Raw genomic sequence first — 22696 nt, forward strand, 5'->3', positions numbered from 1 at the left:
TGACACCATGAAATAACACAGCCCAGTGCTCACAACATCTGACCGCATTTTGGACTCCTCTCTTTCCCAAGGACGTTGGCCCAAGGTGGTGGAGAACAGGAGTGCAGAGGACGGTGTCAGCAGCAGAAATCCTTTTTACTCTCACGTTTTTTGGGGCAAGAACATAATATCTGTTCCCCATCTTCACTTGATTGCTGTCTTCAGGCTCTTTATTCTACACTCTCACACGCTCACCATCATACACACACCTCCAAAGAGAAAGTGGCCGGGTCACTAAACAGGAGAAGAATGGAACACAGAGAGGGGGCATGTGCTCATTCACGCCTGAGGAGAAGGAACATGGCAGGATGTCGAAAACCACCTCGGAGGGGAACGTTCAAGTGGGGGATAAAAATATAATCAAAGCAACCAACGCAATCTAAAACACACGTAGAACCAAATGCCCTAAAATAACATAGGCTTAGATACTTATTACCCCTATTTGAATCGTGATCATCTGTCAATTTTCTTAAAATATTTCTGCAGAGGAAGTTTCGGTAACTCATCCATCTCCATCCCCACTCACACAGAGCTGGTGTCCCCACTGGACTTGTACCGTGCCTTGCTCTTTTAAGTTATAACTTCCTTATGATCTGAGATACATCTTTCCTTGTGAATGAGGCCACTGGTCTATTTCACTTTATTAAATACCAATATGGCTGCTGACTGTCATGAACGTAGCACTTTCTAATTCTAGTGAATACAACGAAGTTTATATTAATATTTAAGTACATTTTCTCACTTGAGTTTCTTACCAATAAAGAAAAAGAAAAACCGTTATAAGAACACACCCTTACACACATACACACACACACAGAGTGATCACATGATCATTTGCTTAAGTAGAAGTTCTTAGATTTTAACGCAGGGCGGAAGAGAAGTAAATACCTTTTTTCTTTTTATATGAAGTTTCACTGTTTTTATTTTTAAAATTTAACTGAATCCTTAAAACATTAACTTAAAAATGACCCATAAGTCGTAATTTCTAATGTGAGATGAAAGGCATCACACAGCACTCTGCAGATTTGCTTTATTTTAACTTTCAACACAAAGAACAAAGCCAGTCAAAAATAAACAACTAGATAACAATAATTTGCCACCTACTGCTAATATTCAGTCCCAAACCAACGGTTGATTTTTGCGATACTAAGGTAAAGGACCAGGTTGACAATAAGGTATTCTTCGGTCTCTCTGATCCACACCAGCTCCACGTGCACTCTTCCTTCCGCATCGACGTAGTCCACGCTGTACGTCTGTCCCAAGAAGCTGGGGCCGTCAGAGGGTGTGGCAGGCGATCTCATGCACACCGGGGAACTGAAACACCAGAAGGGTTTCCCATGTTCATCCAAAAGAGTTACATCCATCATGGAACAACTCTGCAAAATAAACACAGATTGACAAGGACAAAAAGGTCAATCAGACCTGATTTTCACAGAAAATCGTGACTCTGTAAAACTGACTAGAAATGCTGCGTGTGGCATCAAAATCCAGAATACTATCATTGGTTTTCCATGGCCTACTTCATAACCTAGACTATACTTGGGCTTGTGTCTCATCACTTAATATTCATTCTCAAATACACACAGGAGCACTCACAGGGCTCAGTTTAGGACTTACTTAGCACTGGGAGCTCAGAGAAATGTGTCACAAATATTGTCCCTGTCCTCATGGAACTTAAAGTACAGAGGCTACAGATGTGACACAAATCACACCAACAACCAGTCAGTGCTTCCGAGCGTGAGGCGGCATCACCCTGAAGAGCAGTGTGGCCGTGTTCCTGGGTCTTCACTGCCACCATTAGGCCGTCCCCTCCCCTCTTCTGAGAAACCTCCTGCTTCTCCGAGGCTCTGAACTTCAGCTCTGCACCCCTGCTCCATGCGCGTCTCCGACATGTGCCAGCCTCCTGTCTGCGCACTCTCATTTCCAGGACTCTGGCGCCAGTCCTGCTGCCTGCCTCTCCCTCTCACTCTCTCCCAAGTCTTCCAAGTCTCACTGTCATCCCAAGTGATCCCAACATCCGTGGGGACCCTGGTGGAGCCTCCAGTATCCTGGACTCTCAACTCCTGAGCTGTTCAACTCCATGACCTCCTCCTCGACTTGACCTCAGTTACTCACTCCCACAGTCACACCACCGACACATCACTTCCCAGAAGTGGTCCACTTCCACTATCAACGCCTCAGGTACCCTGTCTTCTAACTGCCACCTTCGTCTTCCAGCTGATTCACTGGATGATTTCCACTACAACTGTACTTCAGATTCACCCAGTGTTTTCACCCTGCAAGCCATGACCTATTAATGCATCCTGAATTACACTTAGCAGGACACAACTGTTTGTCAAAATAAAATGAAACAAAATGAAAGAGAACAGAGTCAGCATGCATTGCACAGAGTAAGCATAAACGTCATTTCATCAACGCTGTTTTCACTGCACATGAATGTGTGGTTTGTATATGCCCATAACGCAGTGGATATGTAAAAAGGCCTGAAGAGCACTGCCCATGGACCTAGCCCAGCCGCCGGCCAGCCCTTCCTTCTCCTGCCTCTTCCTTTCCACTTTAGATTTCACTGGCCTTCGCTGGAATAACACTCTTGCCAATGCACATACCTCCCTCGTTCCCTTTGCATCACAACTTAGGTCCAGGTCCAGCAAAACCCCAGCCCTGGAGGAGCCCAGTTGTTTTCTACCTGTCTGGACCTGAGCACCAAGCCCAGTAGGAGGGCTGCATACAGAGCTGCTGGGTGCCCATGCAGCCGCACCACCCTCAGCATGGCCTGAGGGTCCCACCCTGGCTCTCTGGGTGGCTCCCTCTCCGCCTCATGGAACAATGCCTCATCCCCTTCCTCAGCCCTCCACATCCTGCTAGGAGGGTGCTCTCTTGCAGAGGACCTTGGCCTTCACAGAGAGGGGAGAAGGATGTTTTCCTCAACTTCCCACTGCAGATCCACAGCCCAGCTCCTCTGTACCCACCTCTCCTCACATGTGTTTCTCATCTGCTTCTCCCGGGTGTGGCCCAGTAATCTCCTGCTGCAGCATAGCCCATCTCGCAAAGGCACGACGTCCCTCTCTCCAGTGACTACTTCTGTCCTCCCATCAGCTTTTAGCCTTCAAAACATTCAAGTAACTCCCATCTTAGAGAGACAGAGAGAGAGAGAAACAGCCTCCCTGGGCCCCACAGACCCCTGTTCTTTGCTCACTTCCCAGACAGCCCTCTCCAAAGAGCTGTCTCCGCTGGATTTGTCCATTAATACCCATTCACTCCTCAAACCACTCTGGCCTGGTATCCTTTCTCCATCATTTGACCAAACATCTCTTGATAAGGCCACTAAATCTAGTGACCATCTGTCAGTCTGCCTCTCAGCAGTATTTAGTTTTTCAAGAAAACATGAAGAGTAATTCCACCTCCCCAAATGCATCCAGAACCCACAAGCCCTGTAGCTCTCTACCCACTCCCATTGCTGAGGTTTCTACAGCTTGGTCCTAGGCCCTATTTTCACCCTATGTAATCTCTCCCCATAAGTGGAACTCATCTACATCCATATCCTAAGCTATCACCAACGTGCCTGTGATTCCCAAAAATTTATCTCCAGCCGAACTTCTTTTCCAAGTTCAAGACCTAAATATTCAAGTGCATACTCAACTTCTGGGATCTTTCAAGGGTCCCTCAAGTCCAGCAGGACTACATCCAAACTCAGGACCCTCCCAGCAAAGCTCTTCTGGTGCTCCTCATCCCAGGGATTGGTGAAACCATCATCAGTCATCTGGCTGTGCATGCCTGAAATGTGGGCGTCACTCTAGGGGCCTCCCTCCTAGCCCTGACGCGCCAACCATCACCCAGTCCTGTTAGTTCTTACCTCTCTCTCCAACAGCTTTACTTCTGTCCGTCTCCATTGCCACTGCCCTAATCCAAGTGCTATGGTCTGAACGTTTGTGCCCCTCAAACCCCGTGTCTTAAAAATCTGATCACCAATGTGACTGTTTTTAGGAGGTGGGGCCTCTAGGAGGTGATTAGGTCATGGGAGCAGAGCTCTCATGAATAAGACTGAAGTCCTTATACAAGAGGCCCACAGAGCTGTCTCGCTCCTTCCACCAGGTGGGGACACTGCTAGAAGGTGCCTCCAGGAACTAGGAAGAGGGCCCTCACCAGACATCCATCTGCTGATGCTTTGACCTTGGGGCTTTCAGCCTCCACAATGGTAAGAAATAAGTTTCTAGTGCTAAAAGCCACCCAGCTGACGGTGGTTTGTGACCGCAGGCCAGGCCGACTAAGACACCAAGTGACTGCTCTTCCTTTAAGGAGTCAGCCATCCAGCTCATCCCCCACTCATTCTCCTCATTCAGAAGACACACCATCACAAAACATGGGTCTGAGCATGCCACCCACAGCTTAAAACCCTGAGACAACTTTCCATGGCTAGAAAGTTGCCTTGAGACAACTTTCCTTAGCCACGGGGCTAGCAGTCACTTGACTGTGTTACTTACAACCTCACCAAACCCACCAGCATAGAGATGGTGGTTAGATCCCATGGGAGGAAGGAGGTGGAGCCCTGGGTCCCATCACCTGCAAGAAGGTTGAGGAGGAGAAACCCTGGCAGAAGTCAGGAAGGAGCAGCCGGTGGGGCACAAGGGCTCCTTGGTGAGGACGCAGCTCACAGCCCTAAGCCGTCAGTGGGTGTCTCAGTCTTTCTGCTCTCCCAATCCCTCTACTGCCAGATCAAGAGCTGGGAGCTGATTCTCTTCTGAAGCCCTCCTAGTTCTCAAAGTCCAGCATTCTCCAATTCCCTCCTAACCTAAAACATGGCCTAGCACACGATAGGCACATCAAACTCTTTAACAACATCCATAGATACACCAAAATCCAAATTCTTTCCTGAGGGTTTCAAGGCCCCTCCTGACATGCCCCAGCAGCCTTTCCAATGCCCCCCAATCACTCTCACTCCTGTCCCTGGGCGCTAGCCCATCCCAGGCAGGACAGCCAGCTAGGAAGAGGCCTGCCTCAGCACCAGCTGCAGCGGCACAATGGGTCTCGCACCCCTCCTCGGGTCAGCTGCCCCTCACCTCTAGAACCTCGCTCCTTATTTCCCATCCTGTCCGAAGCATCTCTTTCTCCAATGGGTTACTTCTCTAGAATAAATCTCTCCCAATCTTCTGGAGGGGGATGCATGTCAGAACCTCCCACGAGCCTTCCTCCCACTGGCCCTTTCCTCTTTCTCCTCACAGAGTTTGTTTTCAATCTTCTCCTAAATCAGTCCCTCGCACCCTGTAAGTCCAGGAGGGACACATCTGAGCAGTTGGCAGACCTCACCCTCCTTGCAGGAGGAAGTCTCTCCTCACCTGCGCCCCCATGGACCAGTGAACTATGCCAGGCTCAAAACTCAGCGTCTGGGGACAGTGCAGCACTTGCACATGTGGGACTGTCCTGTTCTTCCTGAGCTGTTCAGTTGTATCAGCACCAGCAGCCCTAATCACCCATGCAGCTGCAGTGCTTGTCAAGCAAAGTGGCCAGGGTGCCTTTCTCATGGGTCACGGCCACCCGCAACATGCTGAGCCACGATGTGCCCATAGCAGGCTCTACTGAACTCAACTGTTCTTACACAAAGCAGAACCACAGAACTCCACTGAAATATCTAGTCTAAATAAAAATTGATGCCAATCTCCATACGGATTTAGAAGTAACATTAAAATAACATCAAAGATGCCAACGAGTGAAAGAAAAACATAAAAGAAACATACGGGAAAAGCCTCACCAAAAGAAAATCCATCCGTCTGAAATTCTGATAGGCACTGGGAGGAGACAGAGCAGGAGAGTATTTCACTTTGATTACCTGACTTACACTGAAGACTGCAGCAAGGTTACCTAGAGAGGATAGCCTAGCTGTTCAACATGACTTCGTAAAACAGCATGGTAACCACTTATAGAGCAAATGTCCTGCATGGATTCAGTACTAACGCATGGCCACTGAAAGCATCTTTAAAGTATATTTGATACCATAGCTTGACTTTTTAAAAAAAGGAATATAAAACTGACCTACTTATAATATGATTTTTAAAAAATTTTAAAGTTTAATAATTTACCACATAAACGTATGATCTGTTGAGTTTTTGCTCCAGAAACTCAACCTAAAGATACTTTCCACCTGAATTACCTCCACAGCACTAAGTGTTGGAGGTGACTCAACTCTGAGGTTGCAGGAAGGTGAAGATTCTCATGGGAACAGTAGGTCCCAAGGACATCAGATGTCCTTTCATGACCGCACATCACTTCAAACAACACGACCCAACCAGGCAGCATCCTCCGTCATTATCGTTAATACGTTCTCACTTCTCTGTCCTTCCACCAGCATCATATTTGGGTGATGCACTTTCTCAGTAGCCTATGCTCTGACAGCCATCGTAAACTATGTAGTAGAAGCTCCTCACCAGAGGTTGTGTCTACAATTTCCAGAAGGAGCAGGGTTTTTATTTTACATTTTTTTAAAAGTCATATGTACCTAAGAAACTTTCTAAGCTTATGTCCATGCTTTAAAAAAAGTTTTTAACTCCTTCCAAGCAATTTCTTAAAATATATGTTATTTCACTATTCTTAGGGTGATCAGATTCCTGGAGAGAAATATCTGAGCTGCACAGCAAATACAAGGAATATGACATCACTGATCTGACTTTTTATTCTTTTGGGAATTCTGAGGACAGCTTAGTCTTAATATTGAACCCAAGAACATAAAAGGCAAACAGAAAATAAACCACATCTTCCCTCCAGGCCCAAGGGAGAAGGTACAAGCTTTTGAGCTATTCGCTATCTTTTCCCAAAGCCCATCTGAGAGGAGGAATTATGGGGAAAACTGTCCAGGGACATGCAATCCATTCCCTACTTTAAAAACTCAAAATCCTGCTTTCAGATCAAGCTGTTTTTCTAAAAACCTGTGCACCTGAGTCACATTGGCTTAGCAACCTACAGAATCACTGCTTGGAGCTCGTGTAAAAGTCCAATTTTGAAGCTGTATCTTCAGCTTCTCTGAGAACTTCTATGAGAAATCTGTGAGTGCATCTGCTGCTAAGATGCTATTTAGGGTTGGTCCATTATGTAGCTTAGTCTGCCCTACATAAAGTCCCATTGGAGATTTTGTTTTTAATGATCAGAAGTGGGATAAGGCTTTCTTTGTATAATTACTACACTTCCCTTTTTTCTCCCAATGAGAACAAAATGACTGCTCTCATCTTGCTCTGGACTACCAGAAAACACAGAACAAATTTATTTTTAAAAATTATGCTGACCCTTTCAAAGACTATCACATTCATATTCTGCCTTTCTTGATCCTCAAGGTCTATTTGATGTGAATATTTTATCTTAGTACCTATTTTTATTATAAGCTTTATCAAAATCTGAAGAAAAAGAAAGAAGGTAGGTCTGTTCTCTTAAAGGCATGAGACAATATGGTGTGTGATAAACATAATTTTTACCAAAATTTAAACATTTGCTATGAATGAATAGGATTTGTAAAATATCTCATTGTATCAAATATCAAGTGGCTCAAGGGACAGTGCTTCAGGATAACACCACTCTTGGTCCCGGTCGTCATCACTAACAGTCCTAACAAGGTGCCCATGCACAGCGCAGAATAAAGCTATGTTACAGGAAGTCCCCGCAGTCACAGGAGATTGATCCCACTGGTCCCTGGGACCATGAAAATCTTGTTCATCCCACAAAATAAAGATGGAGAGTGACAAGAACCAGGAGCAGCCATGGGCACAAAGACAGAAGAGAGCAAAACTGTGAGAACATCTTTCTCCTGTTCCTCCTCCTCCCTCCTTCCCTGCCACTTCCCCAACCACTAAATCAACTCTCCCACCCATGTGGCTAATCTTTTATATAACAGTTCAAGGAAATCCCTGTATCCTGGACTATGAATTTATAACTGCAAAAAGTTTTAAATTGGTACATGGATGATCAAGATGTTTTGAGTAGATGCTGCCTGCCTGGTCCAACCTTCAGTTCCACTCTCTTTCCACAAAACAGAGATGCTTTGAGGGAGTAGGGGGCTGTAATCAACAGTGTTCTGAAACGCTGCTGCAGACTACCTGCCCCTCCAACTCCACCACACTCAGTGACACATGAAAGGTCCTCAATAAGCATCTCATGAGTGAATCCACTGGTTGTCAATGGCTAACAGAATATGCACCAACCTTCAGAAACTAGAACAATAAATCCAGGACTAGAAAAGAAACATCATATGTATATGATTATATAATCTACACATATAAACTGACCTTTTATTATATAGAAATCAAGTTACTTGAAGAAAAGAAAACGGTTCTGTTTTTTACCTTTATACAGCCATCAAAAATACCAGTTTTCCATGAGAGGCCAACTTTTCCAATAAGAGGTAGGTGTTCTCTGTTATTTTTTAAATGTATAACAATGAGCTTCACATGTCCATTTTCAATATTTCCTGAAAAGATATAAGATTGTTTCAATCACTGTCTTCCAATGTAGGACAAGCCAAGCACGTTCAGTCAGTGACTTCATGAGGACACCTCACCCTGGTAAGCCCTGGCCTCACCGACTGGGACAACATGGGCACAGCAATCCCAGCCTCCGGCTTGAGGCCAGAGCAATGCATCTGTGTCCCAGAGACAGCAACATTCACAAGTACCCAGAAAGATGATGTCAAAGGTGAGTCAGGGGAAGCCAGCTGAGGTGAGCCTGGATAGCCACCTGTCGCTGATGGAAAGGTGGCTGCTGAAGGAAGAAAGGGTTCTTCTGATGTGGGTAAGCCAACAGTGCTGGAAACCGGTATCTATAATTACTGAGCTCAAGAAAGCAGGTGGAGAAATGGCAAAGAAACAAGGGGGCTGGAGAGCAGCCGAACCTGAAGAGGAGAGGAAGAAACTCACAGGAAATAAACAACTCATATGAACACACCTCTGCACATGCCTGTAACTGAGTGAGAGTCCGTGCACATGCCCACCTAGTTGGAGGCCAAACCCTGTGGCCCTCTGCTGCCAGCTCCAAGCCAGCTACAGCAGCCTGGCCACATGGAGGAGCCCTCGCACCCACGCAGCACACTAGCCCCGCTGCCCTAGGCCTCCTGTGGCAGGGAGAGCCGCGGCACCACTCGGCTTCACAGACACAAGCTTCCTGGTTCTGTCTGAACACACCCTGAGAAGCGACCATCAGGCACAGCAACACAACTCATACCGGAGAGTTCTCCAGAGACGGAAGTCTGAACAAAGGGAAGGTGCAAGTCACTGGGCAAAGCAGACGGAAAAATCATGGAAAAGAGCAAGTGTTCTCCAGCCCTGGCCTGGTTATTTCACGAGACAAAATAAAACCAAAGTCAAGCTGTCTTGGGAGCCACAGCTCTGTTCTAGAAATGTTATACAGTGTTCTCCAACTTCAGGGTCACCAGAAGGTTATAGCCCACGCTTTGCCAGGGGCCTCTAAATGAGAGACGACACAGAGGCAGGGTTTCCAGCCCCGCAAAGGGGAGCTCCTCACCCAGATGCCACGCTGCTGGTTTCTCCTCGTCTTATTTCTGTTCCAAGGACAGAGGCAGCCCACATTATCCTCTCTACCGCTGAGTAATTAGCAAGAACTGTGTAGCTTCCCTTCCACTCTCCCCAGGTGTAGGAAGAAATGCCAAATGACACGGACCATTCCCAGGTAACAGCTCTGCCGTCACCTCATCACCTCGTCACCTCAGCAGGGCTTGACGGAAGCAGGGAAGAAGTGTATGAAAAGTGAGGCCTCAGTGGAGGCACAGTAACCACATTCTAAATGAACCAGATGTGACTCTGCTCTGTCCTGCACTACTGCAGCCATGTGCAAAATCAAGGGAGGCCTCTGACTGGTGCAGCAAAGGCAGGCAGCCAACGGTGCCTACAGAAAACCAGGAGCTCATCTTCCACACAGCTTGTCCCCAGGACATGGCAGAAAATGCATTCCAAAGTATAGCAGCCAATAACGTCTCAATGGCAACTGTCTGAGCTAATAAACATCAAATCTCTGTAGGAAGCAGAGATTGTTATTTTGTTATTACCAGGTATTCTCCCACTTCAGAACAATTATAACACTGTGGTGTCTCCAAAGGTCAGAGCTCTTTCCGCCAACCCTCTGTAACCACTTACAAGACAGAGAAAGGTTAAGCTCTTCCTACATTTAAACAATCTGCACATGGAACAGATGTGTGAAAGTATGTGTATATATAATGGGTGTGTTTTTGAGTACTTATTGTACACCAACCACAGAGTTAGACACTTAATAGTTTAGAAGAATACGTAACACCTCAAATAATAATATTAATTGGGCATTATAATTTTCTGAATTCACAGGTGATAAAACTGATGCAGGCAGATTAACAGTAACTTGCCCAAGGTCAATGGCAGAAACACAATCCAAACCCTGTTCTGTGTCCAGAGTCTATGTTACAATAGAGTAAGAAATATGTGAAACATATCACTAAGTAATTATCTACTAGCCAAGAATTTATAATGCAGATTCAAATTCTCATGTTTGTTTTCATATTACTCCCAAGAGAAATGCCTATTTAGAAATTAGCAAGCAGAATACACTGGGGAATCACTATGGCTTCCCAATACTTGAGGTAATGGCTCAGCCTGTAAGTACCACGCTGAGCCTCCACTCCCAGCCCTTCTTATAATCAGGTCACTGGTGATGCAGGCTCCTTCCATGAGACACATGTGTTCCTACAAACCTGGGGTCGGAAATGAGTATTGAGAGGAGGGACAGAATGGGAAGAGCCACCTGCTGGCAGAGGCAGTGGCAGTGGCCTGCTCCTCATGCTGGCAGGGGCAGAGGTCCAGAGGCTGCTAGTGGTTACTATACTGGTGACAGTTTCACAAGACAAACCACAGAGCATGGCTTTGCATCTATAAACAGAGCGTGGCTCTCCTAGACCGACTATAAGCAAGTATATCCTTTATTAAATTCCCATGCTCCTTAAGTCATTCAGAATAAATTCTGTTCTTGGAGACTCTAACCTTAACTTACCAATACACAAGACCATCTGCAAAATTCAGCAAAATACAATTTGAGGCTCACCATCCTTGGTTTCCAGTGACACTGTACCTGTAAGCATGGCCTTTAGACTCATAAAGGCCCATTCCAAACCCTGCTCAGCCATTTACTAATGTATAACCATGGTCAAGTTCCAAACTCAGTAAAATATGGATACAAATAGCACTTGATAAGGCTTTGTGAGGATGAATGGAACTGGTAATAAATATTAACATTATACAGTAGTTGATTATGTATGCCAAGCTAAGTGTGTTAAGTACCCTCCATGCTTTATCTCAATAATAATATTCTATCTAAAGACTGCCAAGTGCATTGTCCAGAAGAATGTGGAGATGTGCCACGTTTGTAGACCGGAAGACCCAATATAGTGAAGATGTCCAATTACCCAAACTTATCTATTATAGTTTCACACAATCACAAGCATAATCCCAACAGGTACTTGAGAAAATTGTTTACAAATAATTAAAACTTACATAAATAATGATACTGGCAAGATGATTCTAAACTCCATATGAAAATGCTACGGACCTAAAATAGCCAAAACAATCTAGGAAAGGAAAAAAAGTTGACTTCAAGACTTACTATAGAGCTACAGAAATCAAGACAGTGTGGGATTGTGTTTATAAAGACACACAGATTGGCTGGGCGTGGTGGCTCACACTTGTAATCCCAGCACTTTGGGAGGCCGAGGTAGGCGTATCACCTGAGGGCAGGAGTCTGAGACCTGCCTGGCCAACATGGTGAAACACCATCCTACTAAAAATACAAAAATTAGCCAGGTGTGTGGCAGGCATCTGTAATCCCAGCTACTCAGGAGGCTGAGGTGGGAGAATTGCTTGAACCCAGCAGGCAGAAGTTGCAGTGAGCCAAGATCGTACCACTGCACTCCAGCCTGAGTGACAGAGCAAGTCTCAAAACAACAACAGAAAAGGACACAGAGATCAATACAATGGAATAGATGGGTTCAGAAATAGACCCACACTTTTACAAGCAATTGATTTTTGACGAAGTCATCAAAATGATTCGATGAGCAAAGAAAGTCTTTTCACAAATGGTACAAAAACAACTGGACATCCACACTGGGAAAGAACATCAACTTATCTTCTAATTTACACAAAACCAGTTAAGGACAGATAACAAACCGAAATGCAAAAGCTGAAACCATAACAATGGTAGGAAAAACAAAGAAGAATATCTTTATAACCTGGGATAGAAAAAGTTTTAAAACAGGAAAAAACAACCAGGAAATTTAAAATTGATTAGATTTCATCAAATGAGAAACACTAATTTGTAACACTTACTTTCATAATAAGTCATCAGATGTACAAACCAAGAAAACCCGTACTAACAAGTACTAATAAATATGCTATAATGAATTATCTCCTCTGAGTTTTCTAGGTAATTACCACTCAGAAAGGAGTATACTGTTTCTAATGCTTTACCTATTAGAAATTATTGGGGAGTATAACCTGAACTAGACACAGAAAAAAAATTAATGTCAAGAAACTTGTTAATATCAAGAAGGAACAAAAAGTCACCTATTTTTGGAATTACAACAATAAAAAGATAACATGATATATACAAAAATAACTGAAGAAAAACCCAAAAACAGTAAAGAAGAATTTCATAATGAGATCACCTGCACATATCAGGTTCCGCTGCTAAAGAGCTGAACAATTGCATACCTCTAAGGCCCATAACCTTATTTTCATACCCTTGACATTTTCTATTGTGTCTTACAGAGTAAGCACTGAACAGCTTTTTGTTTTTGTTTTTGTTTTTGTTTTTTGAGACAGATTCTCGCTCCGTTGTTCAGGCTGGAGTGCAGTGGCACGATCTTGGCTCACTGCAAGCTCTGCCTCATGGGTTCATGCCATTCTCCTGCCTCAGCCTCCCAAGTAGCTGGGACTACAAGCGCCTGCCACCATGCCCCGCTAATTTTTTGTATTTTTAGTAGAGATGGGGTTTCACCATGTCAGCCAGAATGGTCTCCATCTCCTGACCTCGTGATCCGCCCGCTTCAGCCTCCCAAAGTGCTGGGATTACAGGCATGAGCCACCACGCCCGGCCAGCACTGAATAGTTTTTAATTGGTATTTTAATAGAAAGTATATTACAGAAAGTCTATAGGATATAGAGCAAATCTAACAAAATATAGAAACATAATAAATGAGAATTTGTTCACAAAGGCAACACAAAAATAAGTATTAATAAATGGAGAAAGATGCAGGATCTACATAAAAGCATTTCTCCAGGGTACTAGAGGGAAACTTAAAAACAAGCCTATCTCAGATGTACTGCAGATTTGGTTCTTGACCACAGGAATAAAGCAAATATCACAAAAAAAGCAAGTCACATAAATTTTCTGGTTCCCCAGCACATATAAAAGTTATGTTTATACTATACTCTTTTAACTGTGCAATAACATTATGTCTAAAAAATAATGTACATATTTTAATTCAAAAATACTTTATTGCTAAAAAATGCTAATGACCATCTGAGCCTCCAGCAAAGCATTATCTTTTTGCTGGTGGAAGGTCTTGCCTCAATGTTGATGACCAATGACTGATCAGGATGGTGGTTGCTGAATGCGGCTGTGGCATTTTTTTAAACTTTTATTTTGGTTCAGGAGTACATGTGGAGGTTTGTTATATAGGTAAACTGCATGTTGCAGGGGTTTGTACAGATTATTTCATCACCCAGCTAATAAACATAGTACCCGATAGGTAGTTTTTGGATCCTCACCTTCCTCCAACCCTCCACCCTCAAAGAGGACCTGGTGGTATCCGTTGTTCCCTTCTTTGTGTTCATATGTACTCCATGTTTAGCTTTCCCTTAGAAGTGAGAACATACCGTATTTTGTTTTCTGTTCATTAGTTCACTTAAGATAATGGTCTCTAGCTCCATCTATGTTGGTGTAAAGGACATGGCTGCATAATATTCCATGGTGTACATGTACCACATTTTCTCCAGTTTACTACTGATGGGCATTTAAGTTGATTCTATGTCTTTGCTATTGTGAATACTGCTGTAGTGAACACATACCTGCATGTGTCTTTATGGTAGAATAACTTATATTCCTTTGGGAACATACCCAATAATGGGATTGCTGGGTCAAATGGTAATTCTCTTTGCAATTCTCTGAGAAATTGCCAAACTGCTTTCCACAATGGCTGAACTAATTTACATTCACACCAGCAGTGTATAAGTGTTCCCTTTTCTCCACAACCTTGTGAGCCTGTGTCACTTTTTTGAATTTTTAATAATAGCCATTCTGACTGGTGTAAGGTGGTATCTCACTGTGGCTTTGATTTGCACTTCTCTAATGATTAGTGATGTTGAGCATTTTATCATATGCTTGTTGGCAGCACGTATGTCTTCTTTTGAAAACTGTCTGTTCATGTCCTTTGCCCACTTTTTAATGGTGTTTTTTTTTTTTTTTTTTTTTTTTTTTTTTTGCTTGTAAGTTCCTTACAGATGCTGGATATTAGATCTTTGTCAAATGCAGAGTTTGCAAATGTTTTATCCCATTGAATAGGCTGTCTGTTTACTTGGCTGATAGTTTCTTTTGCTGTACAGAAGTTCTTTAATTTAAGTCCCATTTGTCAATTTTTGTTTTTGTTGCAATTATTTTTGGTGTCTTCATCATGAAATCTTTGCCAGTCCCATATCCAGAATGGTATTTATTTGGTTATCTTCCGGGTTTTTATAGTTTTAGGTTTTACATTTAAGTCTTTAATACATCTTGAGTTGATTTTTATATGTGGTGTAAGGAATTGGTCCAGCTTCAATCATCTGCATAGGCTAGCCAGTTATCCCTCCATCATTTATTGAATAGGAAGTCCTTACCCCATTGCTTTTGTCTCTTTGTTGAAGATCAGATGGTTGTAGGTGTGTGGCATTATTTCTGGGCTCTCTATTCTGTTCCATTGATCTGTGTGTCTGTTTTTATGCAAGCACCATGCTGTTTTGGCTACTGTAACCTTGTAATATGGTTTGAAGTCAGGAAATGTGATGCCTCCAGCTTTGTTCTTTTTGCTTAGGATTGCCTTGAACTATTTGGGCTCTTTTATTGTTCCATATGAATTTTTAAATAGTTTTTTCTAATTCTGTGGAGAATTTCACTGGTAGTTTGATAGGAATAACATTGAATCTATAAATTATTTTGGGCAGTCTGGCTATTTTAACAATATTGATTCTTCCTATACATCAGCATGGAATGTTTTTCCATTTGTGTCATCTTTAATTTCACTGAGGAGTGTTTTGTAATTCTCACAGAATGACAAAATAAATCTCACAGAGGTCTTTCACCTCCCTGGTTAGCTGTATTCCTATTCATAGGTATTTTATTCTTTTTATCTTAAGTTCTGGGATACTTGTGCAGGGCGTACGGGTTTGTTACATAGGTAAACATGTGTCATGGTGGTTTGCTGCACCTAAACCTATCACTTAGGTATTAAGCCCCACATGCCTTAGCTATTTATCTTGATGCTCTCTCTTTCCACACACACACCCCTCGACAGGCCCCAGTGTGTTTTGTTCCCCTAGGTATTTTATTCTTTTTGTGGCATTTGTGGATGGGAATGTGTTCTTGATTTGGCTGTCAGCATGGATGTTATTGGTGTACAGAAATGCTACTGATTTTTGTACATTAATTTTGTATCCTGAAACTTTGGTGAAGTTGTTTATCAGATCAAGTTTTTGAGCAGAGACTATGGGGGTTTTTAGTCATATAATCATTTCACCTGTAAACAGGGATAGTTTGACTTCCTATTTGGATGCCTTTATGTCTTTGTCTTGTCTGATTGCTCTAGGCAGGACTTCCAGTACTATGTTGGAGTGGTGAGAGAGGGCATCCTTGTCTTGTTCCAGTTTTTAAGGGGAATGCTTCCAGTTTTTGCCCATTCAGTATAATGTTGGATTTGAAATAGATGGCTCTTATTATTTTGAAGTACGTTCCTTCAATGCCTAGTTTGTTGAAGGTTTTTATCATGAAGTGATGTTGAATTTTATCAAAAGCTTTTCCTGCATCTATTGAGATAATCATGTGGTTTTTGTTTTAGGTTTTATTTGTTATGAGTCACATTTATCGATTTGCATATGTTGAACCAACCTTGCATCCTGGGGATAAAACCTACTTGATCATGGTGGATTAGCTTTTTGATGTGCTGCTGTATTCAGTTTGCTAGTATTTTGTTGAGGATTTTGGCATCTATGTTCATCAAGGATATTGGCCTGAAGTTTTCTTTTTAATGGTGTCTCTGCCGGGTTTTGGTATCAGGATGATGCTGGCCTCACAGAATGACTTAGGGAGGAGTCCCTCCACCTCAATTTTTTTGGAATAGTTTCCCTAGGAATAGTACCAGCTCTTCTTTATACAGCTGGTAGAATTTGGCTGTGAGTCCTTATGGTCTGGGGCTTTCTTTTGGTTGGCAGGCTTTTTATTATTGATTCAATTTTTGAACTCATTACTGATCTGTTCAGGGAGTCGATTTCTTCCTGGTTCAGTCTTGGGAGGGTGTATGTGTCCAATAATTTATCCATTTCTTCTATATTTTCTAGCTTTATGTGCATAGAGTTGTTCATAATAGTCTCAGGGTTTTTGTATTCCTCTAGGGTCAGTGGTAATGTCCCCTTTGTCATTTCTGATTGTATTTATTTGTATCTTCTCTATTTTTTATAACTCTAGCTAGCAGTCTATCTTAATTTTTTCAAAAAAACAACTCCTGAATTCATTAATATTTAGTACAATTTTTCACATCTCAATTTCCTGTAGTTCAGCTCTGATTTTGGTTATTTCTTGTCTTCTGCTAACTTTAGGGTTGATTTGCTCTTGGTTTTCTAGTTCCTCTAGTTGTGGTGTTGTATTGTTAATCTGAGATCTAACTTTTTGATGTGTGTGTTTAGTGCTATAAACTTCCTTCATAACTGCCTTAGCTTTGTCACAGAGATTTTGATATATTGTATCTTTGTTCTCATTAGTTTCAAATAATTTCTTTATTTCTGCCTCAATCATTTCCCAAAAAGTCACTCAGGAACAAGTTGTTTAATTTCCATGTAATTGTATGGTTTTGAGTTACAGTTTCTTAATATTGATTTCTATTTTTATTGTGCTGTGGTCCAAAAGCGTGGTTGGTATGATTTTGGTTTCCTTTATTTTCATTTGCTGAGGATTGTTTTATGTCTGGTTGTGTGGTTGATTTTGGAGTATGTGCCATGCACAGATGAGAAGAACATATATTCTGCTGTTTGGGGGTGAAGTGTTCTGTACATGGCTATTAGGTCCATTTGGTCAAGTGTCAAGTTCAGGTCCTGAATATCTTTGTTAGTTTTCTGCCTTGATGATCTAATACTGTTAGTGGGGTACTGAAGTCTCCCACTATTATTGTTTGGTTATCTAAGTCTCTTCATAGGTCTCTAAGAACTTGCGGTATGAATCTGGGTGCTCCTGTGTTGGGTGCGTCCATATTTAGGACAGTTAGGCCTTCTTGTTGAATTGAGCCCTTTATCACTATATAATGTCCTTCTTTCTCTATTTTGATTTTTGTTGGTTTAAAGTCTGTTTTGTCTGAAATTGGAATAGTAACCCCTGCTTTTTTCTCTTTTCTGTTTGCTTGGTAGATTTTTGTCATTCTACATCCCTTGAATCTATGGGTGTCACTGCATGTGAGATGGGTGTTCCGAAGACAGCAAGCCATTGGGTCTTGCTTCTCTAAATCCACTTGCCACTCTGTGCCTTTTAATTGTGCCATTTAGCCTGATTATATTCAAGATTTGTGTTGACGTGTCTAGATTTGTTGCTGTCATATTGTTAGCAGTTACTATGTAGATTTGTTTGTGTGGTTGCTTTATGGTGTCACTGGTCTATGCACTTAGTGTGTTTTTGTAGTGGACAGCAATAGTCTTTCATGTTTACAACTACCTTGAGGACCTCTTGTAAGGCAGGTCTGGTGGCATCAAAATTTCTTAGTATTTGCTTGTCTGAAAAGGATCTTTCTCTTTCAGTTATGAAGCTTCCTTTGACTGGATATCAAATTCTTTGTTGAAAATTATTTCCTTTAAGAATGCTGACTAAAGACCCCCATTCTTTTCTGGCTTGTAGGGTTTCTGCTGAAAGGTCCACTGTTAGTTTGATGAAGTTCCCTTTGTAGGTAACATGCCCCTTCCCCCTAGCTGCCTTTAATGTCTTTTCTTTCATTTTGACCTTGGAGAATCTGACGACTATGTGTCTTGGGGATGGTCTTCTTGTGTAGTGTTTCACAAGGGTTTTCTGCACTTCCTGAATTTGAATGTTGGCCTCCTAGAGAGGCTGAGGGAATTTTCACAGACCTTATCATAAAATATGTTTTTCAAGTTGTTTGCTTTCTCTTCATGTCTTTCAGGGACGCTGATGCATCATAGATTTGGTCTCTTTGATTCCATACTTCTTGGAGTTTTTTTCATTCTTCTTCATTTTTTTTTTTATTTTTTGTCTGACTGAGTTCTTCTGTAGAGCTGGTCTTTAAGCTCAGATTCCTTCCTCAAGCTTGATTGATTCTGTTATTACTTGTGATTGTATTCTGAAATTCTTGAAGTGAGTTTTTCAGCTACACCAGCTCAGTTTAGTTCTTTCTTAAATGACAATTTCATTTTCCATCTTCTGTATCATTTTATTGTAGTTCTTAGATTTCTTGGATTGGGTTTTGACATTCTTCTGAATGTTGATGATTTTTGTTCTTATCTATATTCTGAATAATATTTCTGTCATTTTAGTCATTTCATCCTGGTTAAGAACCATTGTGGGGGAACTAGTGTGGTCGTTTGGAGGTAAGAAGACACTCTGGCTTCCTCAGTTGCCAGAGTTCTTGCACGGGTTCCTTCTCATCTGTGTGGGCTGATACTTCTTCAATCTTTGAAGTTGCTGTCCTTTGGATAAGTGTATGTTTTTGCTTTTATCTTTGATGTCGCTGGGGGTTTGATTGTGACATAAGGTAGATTGAGTTGACTGGTTTCATTTCTGGTAGATTTTGTGGGGGCCAACGCTCAGCTCAGCACCCCTAGGCTGCATGTTTTAACTCTGGAAGACTGATATCAGGACCCCAGCTTTGTTTTTTGACCGCCCCTGAGGATGGAAACCTGCTATGCGAGAGGAGCCAGTGTTCTCAGAATGCTGGTCACAACACTCTAATGGGTGGTGCCAGATAAAGCATCATGTGGAGGCAGCAGGATCCATGCTTGTTTGCATGGGCGAGCAGCAGCAGCACAGCAGGGTGCATGCTTGTCACCTGAGACACAGGGCTGGTGGGCCCAGAGAAGCGGGTGGTGGGGCAGAGAAGGGGCCAGGCTGCTGGGGTCCATACACACATTCACACCCACAGCTGTGTTGGCACAGGGGCAGGGTGCTGGCAGGCACAGAGCTGGCGACCTCCATGCATGTGTTCATACCAGCAGAAGTGGCAACACAGGGTGGGGGAAGGCCTGCTGTTGTCCATGCACATGTTTGTGCCAGCAATGCACATGGACAACAGGTGGGGGGTGTGCTCACGCCAGCAGCAATAGCATGGTGGAGTGCACATATACCTACATGCTGGAAAGAAAGGTAAGGCAAGGTTCACTCACACATGTGTGCCGGCAAAGCAATGAGAGGGTGGCCGCAGACAAGTGCATGCTAGCAAAGTGGCATAGGGTAGTCTGCAATGAGGAATGAATGCATGTGGGCTGGTGCGTGTCAGCGACGGCCACTCTGCTGGAGCTCTCTGATGGTCAGGTGTGGTCTGCCAGTGCAGGAGCTATGATGTGGGTCCAAGCCATGGTTGCGTTTCCAAGGCAGCACTGTAAGCAGGCACAGCCAAGCTGGTGCCCTGGGAGAGGCCAGCAGACAGAAGGGTGCTCAGGTGAGACTGGCCTCAATTCATGGGCAAGATCACCCTGCTCCATTCAGGTCCAGCAGTTCTCCTAAGGCTACAGTCTCCTAGAGAAGCTTGGCAAGCCTTGGGGAGTAGGTGTCCTTGGCCATACTCCCCTGCAGATGTTCTCACACCAAACCTTCTCAGCTCCACACAGGCTAGTGTCCTGCCCCTATCATCCCTCTAAGCAGCTCTCCCTGCCAGATCAAGTGTCTGTGGGAGTCATGAGGTCTCCTGCTGCCAGGATTCCAGAGGCCCATGGAAAGAGTAGGTCACTCCTCATCTGCTCAACTCACCCCTTCCCCAGGAGTTGTTGGGGGCCAGGAACAACATGTCATGGTGTACAGTAGCCACATGCAGGGTCCCCAGCTCCCTTCCCCTGCAGCCCAGCATGTGTATCCTCCCTCCATCCACTCTCAATGCCTTCCTTCCAAAGATCTGCTCAGAGGGTACCAGTCTTCCCTGTCTTCCCCACGTCCGAGTCCCTCGGTGGCAGATGTTCCTCCTGGCTGCATCTAGTCAGCCTAGCTGCAGCAATTTCTTAAGAGAACAATAAGGTTTGCAGTATCAATTGACTCTTCCTTTCATGAAACATTTATCTGTAGTATGTGAAGCTGTTTTATAGCATTTTACCCATAGTAGAACTTCTTTCAAAATTAGAATCAAGCCTCTGAAACCTTGACATTGCTTTATCAACTAAGTTTATGGAATATTCTAAATCTTTTGTTGTCATTTCAACAATGTTCACAGCATCTTCACCTAGAATAGATTCCATCTCAAGAAAACACTTTCCCTGCTCATCTATAAGAAGCAACTCCTCATCCACTCAAGTTTTATCATAAGATTAAGCAATTTAGTCACAGCAGGCCCCACTTCTAACGGTAGTTCTCTTGCTATTTCCACCACATCTGCAGTTTCTTCTTCAGGTGAAGTATTAAACCTCTCAAAGTCATCCATGAAGGTTAGAATCAACTTCTTCCAAACTCCTGTTAATGTTGATATTTTGACCTCCTCCCTTGAATCATGTGTGTTCTTAATGGCATCTAGAATAGTGAATCCTTTCTGAAAGGTTTTCAATTGACTTTGCCCAGGTCCATCAAATGAATCACCATCTATGGAAACTATAGACTTACAAAACTATAGACTTGTAAAAAGACTTATAAGACAATAGACTTATAAAATGTATTGCTTAAATAAGACTTAATGGATGAAATTACCCTTTATCTATGGATTACAGAATGGATGTTGCATTAGCAGGCATGAAAACAACATTAATCTTTTTGTACATCCCCATCAGAGCTCTTGCATGACTAGATGTATTCTCAATGAGCAGTAATACCTTGAAAGAAATTGATATAGTCTAGATATGTACCTCTGCCAAAATCTTATGATGAAATGTAATCTCCAATGTTGGAGGTAGGGCCTGGTGGGAGCTGATTGTATCGGGGGCAGATTTCTCATGAATGCTTTAGTGCTACCCTCTTGGTACTATTCTCATGATAGTGAGTAAATTCTTGCAAAATCTGGTTTTGTTTAAAAGTATGTGGCCTCTCCCCTCCTTTCTCTTGCTCCAGCTTTTGTCATGTGATGTGCCTACTCCCCACTTCACCTTCCACCATGACTATAAGCTTCCTGAGGCCTCCTTAAAAGCTGATGCCACTCTATATCCTCTACAGCCTACAGAACCTCAAGCCAATAAAATCTCTTTTCTTTATAAATTACCTAATCCTGAGTATTTCTTTATAGCAATGTGAGAACAGACTAATACAGGAATCTTGCTTTCTGAGAAGTGGGTCTCAATAGTGGACTTATTCAGTAAACCATGCTATAAACAGATATGCTATCATCTAGGCTGTGTTGTCCCATTTATACAGCAGAGACAAAGTAGATTTAGCAGCCTTCTTAAGATCCCTAGGATTTCAGAATGGTAAAAGAGGACTGGCTTGCACTTAAAGTAAACAGCTGCATTAGCCACGAACAAGAAAGTCGACCTGTCCTTTGAGCCAGGCAGTGACTTCTCTTCTCCAGCTATGAAAGTCCTCGATAGCAGCTCCTTCCCATAGAAGACTGTCTCATCTAAATTGAGAATCCGTTGTTTAGTGGAGCCACCTTCATCAATGTTCTTAACTCGATCTTGCAGAGAACCTGCTGCAACTTCCCCTCAGCACTTGCTGCCGTACCTGGCACTTTTATGCCATGGATATCTCTTGTTTTCTTAAACCTCATAATCCAACCTCTGCTAGCTTCAAACTTTTCTTCTGCAGCTTCCTACCTTTTATCAGCATTCACAGAATAAAAGGGAGTTAGGTCCTTGCTCTGGATTAGGTGTTGGCTTAAGGGAATACTGTGGCCAGCTGGATCTTCCACCCAGATAACAGAAACTTTCTTCATATCAGCCATAAGGCTGTTTTGATTTATCATTTGTATGTTCACTGGAGTGGCACTTTAATTTCCTTCAAAACTTTTCCTTTGTATTAATGACTTGGTTGTTTGGTGCAAGAGGCCTAACTTTCAACCTCTCTTGGCTTTTAACATGCCTTCCTCACTAAACTTAATCATGTCTAGCTTTTGATGTAAAGTGAGAGACATGCAACTCTTCCTTTCACTTGAATGATTAGAGGCCACTGTAGGATTATTAACTGGCCGAATTTCAACATTCTTGTTTCTCAGGGAATAGAAGGGCCTGAGGAGAGGGAGAAGGATGGGTGAACAGCTGGCCAGTGGAGCAGTCAGAACACA

General features: G+C 42.9%; 1 protein-coding gene across 1 annotated transcript in view; it reads right to left on the reverse strand.

The window, feature by feature from the left end:
• Window positions 1-1040: 1040 nt before the first annotated feature.
• FBXO15 (F-box protein 15) overlaps window positions 1041-22696 on the reverse strand; it is a 73852-nt gene continuing 52196 nt past the window's right edge. The window contains exons 9-10 of the mRNA XM_010356699.2: window positions 8361-8485; window positions 1041-1415 (exon numbers count right to left, since the gene is read on the reverse strand). Coding sequence (XP_010355001.2) covers window positions 1146-1415; window positions 8361-8485 — 395 coding nt within the window. The 3' untranslated portion in view covers window positions 1041-1145. The remainder of the gene's footprint in view (window positions 1416-8360; window positions 8486-22696) is intronic.

Source organism: Rhinopithecus roxellana, chromosome 21, assembly GCF_007565055.1.
Source record: "Rhinopithecus roxellana isolate Shanxi Qingling chromosome 21, ASM756505v1, whole genome shotgun sequence".
Lineage (NCBI taxonomy): Eukaryota > Metazoa > Chordata > Mammalia > Primates > Cercopithecidae > Rhinopithecus > Rhinopithecus roxellana.